The sequence below is a fragment of the Cucurbita pepo genome, chromosome LG07, assembly GCF_002806865.2.
Source record: "Cucurbita pepo subsp. pepo cultivar mu-cu-16 chromosome LG07, ASM280686v2, whole genome shotgun sequence".
Taxonomy (NCBI): Eukaryota; Viridiplantae; Streptophyta; class Magnoliopsida; order Cucurbitales; family Cucurbitaceae; genus Cucurbita; species Cucurbita pepo.
Window position 1 is genome coordinate 9,934,250 of NC_036644.1, and position 12,278 is coordinate 9,946,527.

General features: G+C 38.6%; 2 protein-coding genes across 6 annotated transcripts; both read right to left on the reverse strand.

The window, feature by feature from the left end:
• Positions 1-32: 32 nt before the first annotated feature.
• On the reverse strand, positions 33-3,870 carry LOC111798601 (two-component response regulator ORR24-like). 2 transcript variants are annotated; one of them, XM_023681849.1, is made up of 7 exons: positions 3,687-3,870; positions 3,384-3,538; positions 2,646-2,798; positions 2,066-2,467; positions 1,904-1,980; positions 584-1,792; positions 33-286 (listed from the first exon to the last, which is right to left on the reverse strand). In XM_023681849.1, the coding sequence occupies exons 2-6, from the start codon at positions 3,529-3,531 to the stop codon at positions 605-607; spliced, it is 1,968 nt and encodes a 655-aa protein (XP_023537617.1). In that variant the 5' UTR covers positions 3,532-3,538; positions 3,687-3,870; the 3' UTR covers positions 33-286; positions 584-604. The 2 variants fall into 2 exon arrangements, with proteins under 2 accessions (XP_023537617.1, XP_023537616.1); XM_023681848.1 differs by having other exon boundaries at positions 33-1,792.
• A 999-nt stretch (positions 3,871-4,869) lies between these two features.
• LOC111798237 lies at positions 4,870-12,249 on the reverse strand. Of its 4 annotated transcripts, XM_023681264.1 has the most exons (9): positions 12,061-12,249; positions 11,843-11,893; positions 10,379-10,400; positions 9,982-10,096; positions 8,082-8,114; positions 7,253-7,375; positions 5,562-5,668; positions 5,394-5,465; positions 4,870-5,321 (listed from the first exon to the last, which is right to left on the reverse strand). In XM_023681264.1, exons 1-9 carry the CDS (start codon positions 12,196-12,198, stop codon positions 4,933-4,935), a joined length of 1,050 nt encoding a protein of 349 aa, XP_023537032.1. In that variant the 5' UTR covers positions 12,199-12,249; the 3' UTR covers positions 4,870-4,932. The 4 variants fall into 4 exon arrangements, with proteins under 4 accessions (XP_023537032.1, XP_023537034.1, XP_023537033.1 ...); XM_023681266.1 differs by lacking the exon at positions 10,379-10,400 and having other exon boundaries at positions 11,843-11,953; XM_023681265.1 differs by lacking the exons at positions 10,379-10,400; positions 12,061-12,249 and having other exon boundaries at positions 11,843-12,054.
• Positions 12,250-12,278: the final 29 nt, after the last annotated feature.

Below are 12,278 nucleotides of genomic sequence, written 5' to 3' on the forward strand. Positions count from 1 at the left end.
ATCGAAATGGAACGGGAAGAGGATTTCATGCGTAGAAGAATAGAACGAGTTCTCCTGTCATTATTCTAGTAACAAATCAACCAGGCAAGAAATATAGCTAATGATAAGAGAACTACATCATCAAAGAAACATGAAGATACAGTGTTGGGATTCTGTTCTAAAAATCATTCCCCTTTTCCAATCATTCAGCAGCAGCAAGAGTCTTCATATACACGACGACCCGAGAGACCCGAGAGTGAGTATCAAATCCAAATTCGTCATTTATTTAATTAGATCGATCATGATCCTGCATCACATAGCGACGTAAATGAGAAACAACTTGTCGAGCGGATTCGAGAGCTCCCTGCTCCGTTCGAAAACCAACTATGACCTTACTAACCCTTTACCCGTCCCGCTAATCTAACTAAGTAACCGGTTACATCGAGCCCCACTCTTTTACATTCTGCTAAAACGTATGCTATTCTGTCCTCGTTCTTACATCTGTACGATCTTGAACCAAGGGGGAATATTGTTCGAGTAATCCGAATACAACTAGGAGAACAATTGAATATAGTTACGAAAAAAGGAAACGTCTTGACGATACCTGTTTCGACAAAGCATTCATCTACTCGTCCAGGGAACTAAAACTATAGTGTAGCTTTGTTGGATCCATGAGACTTTTTCCGTCGAAGTTCATCCAAGTCTCCATCATCAACGTTTCTGCGTCTTGCTGAATGAAGGCGGGAGCGTCGTTATTCAACTGGTTAGTCAAAGAGCTACCGATGTTTTCGAGACAGATCGCATTGTTCGGATCTGCTGAACTCGGGTCCAAGGGATCTGCAACACTATTCCCAGAAACAAGAGAGTTTCTCAATATAGAACTATGGTTGCCATAGTAATTCTGTTTAGCTGTTTCCCATTGTTGCTTTGATCTGTCATTCATGGCATCGACAACCCGATCCATTAGTTCGTCGTAGCATTGCGTCTCCCCTCTTAAATCAAGCTGAGAACTCGAGTCCACGCTAGTCGAAGGAAAACCAACAGGAAAGTTTTCGTTATCGGGCTGAGCCGAAGAAATCGTCAAATTAATCGCAGGCATTCCATCAGAAGGGTAAGTTCCAGTGAGCGAGACACCCTGCCAGTTTTTGTTCGACTGACCATGACCGCCCAAAATGTTAGAAACGCCTGTGCTGCAGCCTACGGGTTCCGGGTTGATTGGAGATACCTTAAAACAAGACTGATCTCGAAACTCTCCGCTGCCATGACTCTGTTGCTTATGTCCTTGTAACATCAACGAATGGCTCGAAACACCGAAGTCAAAATTGCTTGAGCAACCAACAGCCACTCTAGAATCAGGGAAGCTCGTGGAAACTGTAAAACTCGAGACATCATTTATCAAATTCGACTCTTTAAATGGTGCGTTGTGTTTGTCCCAATGCGACTGGATGTGATCTGATGGCGTCGAAATACTGTTGAATATACTCGGCGGTCTGTTTGAAAGCAAGAGAGTCGGATGGGGTTTCCCGAGTATATTCAATGAGCTACTCAAGTTATGGGAAGCACCCTGTTGGATCATTCCCGAGGAAGCAATACCGTGTAAGCTCAATCCAGCAGTAGAGTTTAATCTACCAACGATTCCTCGAGAGGGATACGACGAGAACGTAGCGTTCGAGAGCCTTCCCGTTCCCGTCATTGAAAATCCATTGAGTGAAGCCATGGGCCTGAAGGAGGTGTCTTTACCTCCAAATGCAGCCATCATATTACATTGCTGAGCTTCCTTAGTACACATTTTTTTAAGGTACTGCCTGTATTTCTGCAATGAAGCACAAGAAAGTAGAGTTTAGGTAGCCATTCAAACCGAACGAGCTTCACGAACCTCCCACCGAAATTAAGACATAAACAAAAAGAACGAAAAGATCAATGCCTGAAGATGGCTAGCGACGTTTTCTCTTGTGAGTCCTTCGACGTTCATTAGATCGAGGATCTTTTTAGGAACGGCCTCTGCATCAGAAATTTATATAAAGATCAAGAAGAAAAAACAAAGAACTAAGCACAAGAATGCCTAAAAAAACACCAAAAGACATACTTTCATAGCCCAAATGATTAACAGCTGCAATAAACTTTCTATGCAGCTCACCGAACCAAACTACCCTTTGCTTTTTTTGGGACGAGGAGTCGTCGGTCTCGTATGCGCTCTCTTCTTCACCTCCTTCCTCATCGTCATCGTCGTCTTTCCGCCTTTTACCAGGTTTCCCGTTATCAGCACTCGCCGCAGACGGGAAACCTTTTACAACTTCAACAGTTTGACATAAAGTGTCATTTCCATTAGTGCACTCGTTTTGGTTCTTAGCTGAGGAAGTCTTTCTTCGGAGGACGTGTTGCCATATGTTCTTCAGCTCCTCAATTCGAACGGGTTTCAGCAAATAATCACAAGCACCATGAAAAACTCCCTTCTTTACAAGCTCGGTATCGCTATGCGCAGACAGCACTAGAACGATATTTGAACAGAGAAATGCAATCAAAACCAACCCATCCATCAATTCAACACAATTAAATTTATATGTGCATCTATACATAAAGACCTGAATGACGATGGTAAGACCGAGATAAAGTAGTAAAGAAAGAAATCAACTAAAACATCGTAGAGGAGAAGTGTTCGTTCTCACTGATAACGGGTAGGTCCATTTCAAGGCCTACGAGCTCGAGGAGCTTAAAACCATCCATGTCTGGCATGTTCACATCACTGATAACCAAATCAAACTTGTTTCTGTTTTCCCTCAACATTTTAAGTGCCTGAATCGCCTGATTCGTCGTTGTAACTGCGATAAATAACATAAGCTCGAGGATAAACATCAGTATGCAAAGCCATTGGAAGCCAAAAAAACAATCAGTTCATTAACATCCTTAATCGCCAAAGTCAAAGTGTTTAAGGTGACTTTCGAAACGACGAAAGGTACTTTTAAAACATTTTCGATATTTCATGATGTTTGGTCGTTTATTCAAAAGAGATTCTAAAAATAGGACACCAAAGATTCACTTAAAAAGAAGCATATGATTAAAGATTCCACCAAAAAGTATCCATAAAAAAAGTGGCTAAAAACAATACTCAAAATCATCCTTAACTCACTCAAAACATCACAAGGTAATCATCAAGAACCTCAAAGAGTATCCAACAATCCAAAATCAGACAGATTTGGACTTACTATTTCCAGACAGACAAACATGTTCATGATAGAAATGTTTCAAAAACAAGACAAAAGGTGTTCTTGCAATCAAACCATGTTCTTCAAACACATAAACAAGATTCACTGACAAAGAACAAACCAATAAGCATTTGAGAGTCAGAAACATTCAATAAACAAAGATTTCCTCAAAAAAAGACACTAAATCCAACAAAAACTTACCATGATATTGACATTTACGAAGCAAATTCTCCAAAACCTTAAGGCAAATGGGGTCATCATCCACAGCAAGAACACGCATACCAATAGGAAACTGATCCATAACCCCATTTTCACCCACCAAATTAGCTCTTCGATCCTCCACAGTCATGGTGAACCTAAAACCCACACGACCCACAACAACAACAACAAAAAAAACCTCAAAATCCTCAAAATCATGAACAAAGAAACAAAGCCGACAAGATGGGTATGTCTAAAAATCAAAGAAGAACGAGGGAATCAATGTCTCCGACCAGAAAAACAAACCTTAAACTTCACACTCTGTTCTTCTTTCTTCTTCTTCTTCTTCTTCCCCCTCTTCTGGGTCTGTGTGAAACCCAAAATTCCTTCGACAGAGGACAAGAACAGCAAATATTTTTATAAGAAAATGTCAAATGGGGGCATAAAAATTAGTGCTTTGTTCCCTTTTTATGCCATTTTGCAGCCTTCATTTTCCTTTCTCTTTTTCTTATGGTAATGTCCCTTTCTTTAGCCTCTATATTATTGGAGGCTCCCTGAAAGTTCTGATCTTGTGCATCTCGACTCCACCTTTACTCCCATGTGCCCCTTCTCTCTATACATTAATGTTTGAAAATGCACTCCCAATAGTTTCATTACTTGTAGTTAAGACCCCTTCACGCAATAAACAAAATATTCTTTATTCCATTTATGACTTTCGGAGACCATAAAAATCCATTTTTTGACCCAATCCATTGCTCGTTTTAAATTACGTTTTTCCTTTTCTTCTTCGCTTCCATATATTCTCGATCGAGATAACAAATATTCCAATTTTTTCTACTTCACGTGTTCTTTAAACCAAGTAAGATCTGTTTTATTGTTATGCACACTGTAGAAAAATAAATAGGCGTGTCAAATGAGCTACATTATTTAACGAACAAACTGTTATTAATATTAGAAATTAAATAGAGTTGAAAGTTCTATTTTTGTTAAATTAAAAGTTTAATCTATTTTTTTTTTAAAAAAAAATTGTATTTAATAAAGTTTTAATATGTTTTTAAGCTTAGTTTTTTTTTTAATTAACAAGTTTATTAGCTTTAATTCATTTTATAAATTTTAAAAAATGTGAAATAATTTATATGAAAGTATTTTATGGACAAAATTAAAATTTTAGGAATTTATATTTAATGATATATTAGATATAAAATTATATTAAGTAAATATAATTATCAAAATTATGGTAGTTTATTTTTCATACCATAAATAACTTGCCACATTCCATTTTTATCCCTCTAATTATCAATTAATATTAATGAAATATATATAATTCTTTCTTGGATTAGTAAAATTACAAGAAAATAACGATTTTTATTTTTATTTTTTTAAATCATGTTTTTTTATTTTTTATTTTATTTTAAAAATTATTAATTTATTAAATTTATAAATATTAAAACGTGTAGAATCTTCAATATTATAGTAAATAAAAAATTAATAAAAAAAATAAAAAAACTACATTTGAAAAACGTTTAATAAGATTTGAACAATTTGGAGGAAGCTAATGGCTACTTTTGTACATCAAATGCTCCTCATTCAACAAGCTCTCATCACCAACAACAGAGATCCAACTTTCAGTGATCTTATCCACCCGCCCATCTGAAACGTCGATTACAGTGAATGCTCGTTTGGAGCGTATTGGAACGGGCTGGGAAGAGGACGTTTCGCTACTCGTGAAGGTTCTTCTTCCCTCGCTTTCTTCATCGAAGTTACTATGAACCCTTGGAACTATAGCTCCGTTAAGGTAAATGGTATTGTCAGCTGCAACGACTATCATTTTACGATGACCGCCGCCGTATGCGAGTTCTTTATGCATATGCCCGAACACAACCAACGGAGGGGCGTGAAATTTTCCGTTCTCTTTCAAGGAGGATATGGCTTGTGCTAGATCTATACCAGAGCAACATGTATTGGAATGATAAAGTCCCCATTTCTAAAGTTACTTTGGAAGAGATATTTTACCTTCATCACCATTGTCTCCACCCCCAAATACCCAATCCTTTCCACAAATGTCATTTGCACAAGAACCAAGACCTGCAAAACAAGAAACACGAAATCGTTTGGTCGATAAGAGCAATAGATGAATGCATCTCGAACAGGATTTAATCAACTTTGGCTGATAAATCGCACCAGAAGGCCCGTTATGTGCAAGAATTATAACCAAATGATCTTCGGGCGCGCCTATCGCAGCTTCGTATATTCTCTTCGCACTTGTTTCCATGTCTTTGACGCCATATCTAAGGGGACAAAATCCAATTTTTAGACAGCTTTAGAATTCAAAATGGTCACGAGGGTTGAAGAGACTAGTAATGTGAGATCACACATCGATTGGAGCAAGGATGCTGGGCCCAGAAAGGAGGTGGATTGTGAGATTCCACATCGGTTGGAGAGAGAAACGAAGCATTCTTTATAAGGGGGTGGAAATCTCTCCCTAGCAGATGCGTTTTAAAAACCTTGAGGGGAAAGCCCAAAGAGGACAATATCTGTGGGCTTGGACTGTTACAAATAGTATCAGAGCCAACACCGGGCGGTGTGCCAGCGAGAACGCTGGCCCCGAATGGGGTGGATTGTGAGATCCCACATCGGTTGGAGAGGGGAACGAAACATTCTTTATAAGAGTGTGGAAACCTCTCCCTAGCAAACGCGTTTTAAAAATCTTGAGAGGAAGCCCCAAAGAGGACAATATTTGCTAGCGATGGGCTTGGGCTGTTACAAGTAATACGTTCACGGGGAAGCTCTAAAGGTAGTTAGGATAAAGCAGCTAAGGTTTCATTAAGAGAGAGTAAACCAACTGGTTGATCAACAGTTCTGTTAAACTAAAAGTTTGATCTTAAAAGTTCAGAATAACAAGGAAAATTTAATATTAAGGTAATTAGAACTGGAATTGAACTAATTAAAGATGTTTTAGTCCACTTCAAAAAGAACTGATGAGAAATGATAAGTACCTTGCGGAAAGAAGCTGCCTCCTAAACAACCTTCCACCATGGGAAAAAGGTCGTCCACCGACAATGCTTAGTTTTTGCTCGGGGAAGTCCACGCGTCGGTAAGCGATATGGTCCTTGCCAAGACTGTTGACAGAGAGATGAACATTTTCCCTTTATTCTTGCAGTTTAACCAAGCATGAATCCAGACTAGAACATGCACACATACTGAAAATATGTTCGAATGACTTAGCTTCCACATCGCAACAAACAAGCTAAGAGCGAACTCAAAGCAAATAGGAAAAACCCATATCACTAACCATGAGTATTTCTGTGATAGCCCAGGCCAACGCTAGCAGATATTATTCTCTTTAGACTTTCCTTTCAAGCACTTTCCCTTAATGTTTTAAAACGCGTATGCTAGAGAGAGGTTTCCACACCTTTATAAGGAATGCTTCGTTCCTCTCTTCAACAATGTGAGATCTCACAATCTACCCCTCTTGAGGTCTCAGAGTCCTCGCTGGCACACCGTCCGGTGTCTAGCTCTGATACTATTTGTAATAGTAATAGTCCAAGTCCACTACTAGCAGATACTGTCCTCTTTAGACCNTCTTGAGAGGAAGCCCCAAAGAGGACAATATTTGCTAGCGATGGGCTTGGGCTGTTACAAGTAATACGTTCACGGGGAAGCTCTAAAGGTAGTTAGGATAAAGCAGCTAAGGTTTCATTAAGAGAGAGTAAACCAACTGGTTGATCAACAGTTCTGTTAAACTAAAAGTTTGATCTTAAAAGTTCAGAATAACAAGGAAAATTTAATATTAAGGTAATTAGAACTGGAATTGAACTAATTAAAGATGTTTTAGTCCACTTCAAAAAGAACTGATGAGAAATGATAAGTACCTTGCGGAAAGAAGCTGCCTCCTAAACAACCTTCCACCATGGGAAAAAGGTCGTCCACCGACAATGCTTAGTTTTTGCTCGGGGAAGTCCACGCGTCGGTAAGCGATATGGTCCTTGCCAAGACTGTTGACAGAGAGATGAACATTTTCCCTTTATTCTTGCAGTTTAACCAAGCATGAATCCAGACTAGAACATGCACACATACTGAAAATATGTTCGAATGACTTAGCTTCCACATCGCAACAAACAAGCTAAGAGCGAACTCAAAGCAAATAGGAAAAACCCATATCACTAACCATGAGTATTTCTGTGATAGCCCAGGCCAACGCTAGCAGATATTATTCTCTTTAGACTTTCCTTTCAAGCACTTTCCCTTAATGTTTTAAAACGCGTATGCTAGAGAGAGGTTTCCACACCTTTATAAGGAATGCTTCGTTCCTCTCTTCAACAATGTGAGATCTCACAATCTACCACTCTTGAGGTCTCAGAGTCCTCGCTGGCACACCGCCCGGTGTCTAGCTCTGATACTATTTGTAATAGTCCAAGTCCACTACTAGCAGATACTGTCCTCTTTAGACTTTCCCTTCAAGGACTTCCTCTCAAGATTTTAAAACGAGTTTGCTAGAGAGAAGTTTCCATACCCTTATAAAAAAAATGTTTCGTTCCCTTCTCCAACCAATGTGGAATCTCACAATTTCTAAATTGAATCATAACATTCTAAAAAATTTATAAACAACCTCGTGCAATTCATATTGATTTTCATTTTCTTTTCGGAATTTCTCGAGCCTCCTAATTGTATCAATTAATCATACGTATGACATAGACTCACCATTCTAACTGGAGTTGAACACCATCCTTTTTCCTGAAATTTCACATTCAAATCAGGAGTTAATGAAGTTAATATATCACATCAACAACATTAAGAAAAAATTGGTTTACATGCAGCATATCAAATGCCCCTACACTTCATCTCTCACAAACAAATATCTGGACAGAACATTACTCTTCACATATTGGAACCAGATATTGGAATGAATCAATTTCCAATGTAAGCAAAAATCTTTGACTTAATGAAAATAATAACTTATAATAAAAAGGGGCATAGCTGTACATACTCTTGAGAAAAGCATGGCGTAAACCAAGCATCATGGTTTCCCAGAATAGCTAGTTTTGCAAATTTAAGCTCTGCAATACTTCGAACCAGTTCGACGTTCTCTTCACCAAAATCGCCTGAAGAGAATCGAGATGGTGAAGGAAGGTGATAAGAAATGAGAAAAAGAAAAGGAATATGCATATGTAACAAAGCAAAATCTGTGGTCTCTTAGACATCAGAGGATCCAATAACATGCTCAGTGTTCTGCGTTTCAGATTTTTAATAAGAATCTCTTGTTACCGTTATTATTATTACCAGCAACCTGGAAAGGTGGGGGGGGGGGGGAGTATATAACATTCTCAAAGGTAGACGCAAGAAGCATGGAAGCACAAGATAAAAAGAGAGAGAGAAGAGCATGCCTGTAAAGAGCACTAAGTCTGGCTGCATTAAGACATAAACCAACGTTAGAATGGGAAGGAAAAACATTGAATCAGAGTTGAATTGAAAGAAGAAATTGAAGGAAAATGAAGTGCAGGAATAAAAAGGTTTAGGATTGGGAGATAAATCCAAGATTCCAAGGGAATAGCTAGGCTAGTGTTTGGGGTAGTTCATCTGTAACCGCCCAAGTCCACCGCTAACAAATATTTTCCGCTTTGGCCTGTTACGTATTGCCGTCAANTTGCAGTTTAACCAAGCATGAATCCAGACTAGAACATGCACACATACTGAAAATATGTTCGAATGACTTAGCTTCCACATCGCAACAAACAAGCTAAGAGCGAACTCAAAGCAAATAGGAAAAACCCATATCACTAACCATGAGTATTTCTGTGATAGCCCAGGCCAACGCTAGCAGATATTATTCTCTTTAGACTTTCCTTTCAAGCACTTTCCCTTAATGTTTTAAAACGCGTATGCTAGAGAGAGGTTTCCACACCTTTATAAGGAATGCTTCGTTCCTCTCTTCAACAATGTGAGATCTCACAATCTACCACTCTTGAGGTCTCAGAGTCCTCGCTGGCACACCGCCCGGTGTCTAGCTCTGATACTATTTGTAATAGTCCAAGTCCACTACTAGCAGATACTGTCCTCTTTAGACTTTCCCTTCAAGGACTTCCTCTCAAGATTTTAAAACGAGTTTGCTAGAGAGAAGTTTCCATACCCTTATAAAAAAAATGTTTCGTTCCCTTCTCCAACCAATGTGGAATCTCACAATTTCTAAATTGAATCATAACATTCTAAAAAATTTATAAACAACCTCGTGCAATTCATATTGATTTTCATTTTCTTTTCGGAATTTCTCGAGCCTCCTAATTGTATCAATTAATCATACGTATGACATAGACTCACCATTCTAACTGGAGTTGAACACCATCCTTTTTCCTGAAATTTCACATTCAAATCAGGAGTTAATGAAGTTAATATATCACATCAACAACATTAAGAAAAAATTGGTTTACATGCAGCATATCAAATGCCCCTACACTTCATCTCTCACAAACAAATATCTGGACAGAACATTACTCTTCACATATTGGAACCAGATATTGGAATGAATCAATTTCCAATGTAAGCAAAAATCTTTGACTTAATGAAAATAATAACTTATAATAAAAAGGGGCATAGCTGTACATACTCTTGAGAAAAGCATGGCGTAAACCAAGCATCATGGTTTCCCAGAATAGCTAGTTTTGCAAATTTAAGCTCTGCAATACTTCGAACCAGTTCGACGTTCTCTTCACCAAAATCGCCTGAAGAGAATCGAGATGGTGAAGGAAGGTGATAAGAAATGAGAAAAAGAAAAGGAATATGCATATGTAACAAAGCAAAATCTGTGGTCTCTTAGACATCAGAGGATCCAATAACATGCTCAGTGTTCTGCGTTTCAGATTTTTAATAAGAATCTCTTGTTACCGTTATTATTATTACCAGCAACCTGGAAAGGTGGGGGGGGGTTGGAGTATATAACATTCTCAAAGGTAGACGCAAGAAGCATGGAAGCACAAGATAAAAAGAGAGAGAGAAGAGCATGCCTGTAAAGAGCACTAAGTCTGGCTGCATTAAGACATAAACCAACGTTAGAATGGGAAGGAAAAACATTGAATCAGAGTTGAATTGAAAGAAGAAATTGAAGGAAAATGAAGTGCAGGAATAAAAAGGTTTAGGATTGGGAGATAAATCCAAGATTCCAAGGGAATAGCTAGGCTAGTGTTTGGGGTAGTTCATCTGTAACCGCCCAAGTCCACCGCTAACAAATATTTTCCGCTTTGGCCTGTTACGTATTGCCGTCAACCTCACGATTTTAAAACACGTCTACTAGGGAGAGGTTTCCATACCCTTATAAGGAACGTTTCATTCCCCTCTCCAACTGATGTGGGATCTCACAATCTACCGCCTTGAGGGTCCAACGTCCTCGTTGGCACACCGCTCGATGTCTGGCTCTAATAGTATTTGTAACATCCCAAGCCCACCGCTAGTAGATATTGTCCGCTTTTGCCTGTTACGTATCGCCGACAACCTCACGGTTTAAAACGTGTCTACTAGAGAGAGGTTTCCACACACTTATAAGAAATGCTCCGTTCCCCTCTCTAACCAATGTGGGATCTCACATCATCCTTAAGGTTTGTAGAGTCCTACGTGTCATTCCACCCAGATGAAAATCTTTATTTAAACCAGCATACTATATATATATCCTCCAAGAGCAGAAACATCCATTTAAAATCTCGTTCATTTAATTAGATAAGCTGGAATGAGAGTTTCTAAGAAGGTAAAAACAATGACGCATTCATTAAGCTAATAGTTCTAATTCAATGCAGTGACATTTCCAACTTCCAAGCATGCAAAACACTATAGTATGTCATCATGCTCGCATCCTTTTGAAGACCAACCAAACATTACTCAATTTTCAGTCAGATTGGTTTGGTAGGCCATTGGAACCTAAAGATCTCCATCAGGGCAGTCTTCGAAATTCATTCGGTAGGGAAGGGATTCTCGAGCAAGTAAGAATTTGATCAATTATAGAAGTCTTAGTAGCACCCACTCACAATATAGCTCCTCAGTTTCTAACATCAAATATGGTAAACTCAAATACTTATCCTATTCCGACGAGATTAATCATAATATGTACAAGTTTACTTGAACACTATATGTAACGGCTCAAGCCCACCGCTAGCAGATATTGTCCTCTTTGGGCTTTCCCTTTCGGGTGTCTCGTTCACTCTTATAAAGCTTAAGATTTAATATCTTACGAGTTATCTTCAAAAAAAAGTTGATTGAGAAACAAAGAGATTATGTTTCACTCAGACCCCAACTCATAGGAGCTAATAGTGTCCTGTACTGACACTTAAAACAAAAGAGGAGATGCAATGGTTGAACCAGGAATCAAAAACCAGAACCATTACAAAGCTCAATCAATCCGTGTAAGTATTCTCTAGACAAAAGTTTCAATCAAAAGATTATAATTCAGCTAAACTACGGATTACAGAAAGAAAACTTACCTGCAATAGTTGAAGTGCCTTGGTGTCTTCTCGTAAATCCCAATCCCCATGCTAGAAACCGTAAAGAGTAAGCAGGACAATCCATTCAAAGAACAGAACAACCGCAAATTCCTCGAAACAAAAATTAATGAATACAAAAATTTCCTAACCATTCCATTACATAAAAATGAGTTCGAATTACCAAAATCAACAGTCGAAAAAGAGAAAGAAAAGCTTACGACGTCACCGACGACGGCAATTCGAGCAAAGACAGCCATTGGAGACAAGCGATGAAGGCTGCGATTAGGTAAAGAGGACGGAGGAGGAAGAGCAGAGAAAAAATAGAAGAATGGCGCGGGGCTCAACGCGCGCAGCATTTGGTCGCCGGTTTTGTTCCGGCGACTTCTTTTCCACGCTTTTCCTTTTTTTTTTTTTTTTTTTTTTTTTTTTTTTTTTT

Excerpts from the sequence above, each read along its gene's own strand:
- LOC111798601 (XM_023681849.1), bottom strand. The coding sequence starts at position 3,531 with ATGACTGTGGAGGATCGAAGAGCTAATTTGGTGGGTGAAAATGGGGTT. Across the intron at positions 2,468-2,645 it reads AATGGACCTACCCGTTATCA|TGCTGTCTGCGCATAGCGAT; the intron begins GTGAGAACGAAC and ends ATATCGTTCTAG. Across the intron at positions 1,981-2,065 it reads TAATCATTTGGGCTATGAAA|AGGCCGTTCCTAAAAAGATC; the intron begins GTATGTCTTTTG and ends TTTCTGATGCAG.
- LOC111798237 (XM_023681264.1), bottom strand. The coding sequence starts at position 12,198 with ATGCTGCGCGCGTTGAGCCCCGCGCCATTCTTCTATTTTTTCTCTGCT. Across the intron at positions 11,894-12,060 it reads TTGCCGTCGTCGGTGACGTC|CATGGGGATTGGGATTTACG; the intron begins GTAAGCTTTTCT and ends TACGGTTTCTAG. Across the intron at positions 5,322-5,393 it reads TGGAGACAATGGTGATGAAG|ATCTAGCACAAGCCATATCC; the intron begins GTAAAATATCTC and ends GCTCTGGTATAG.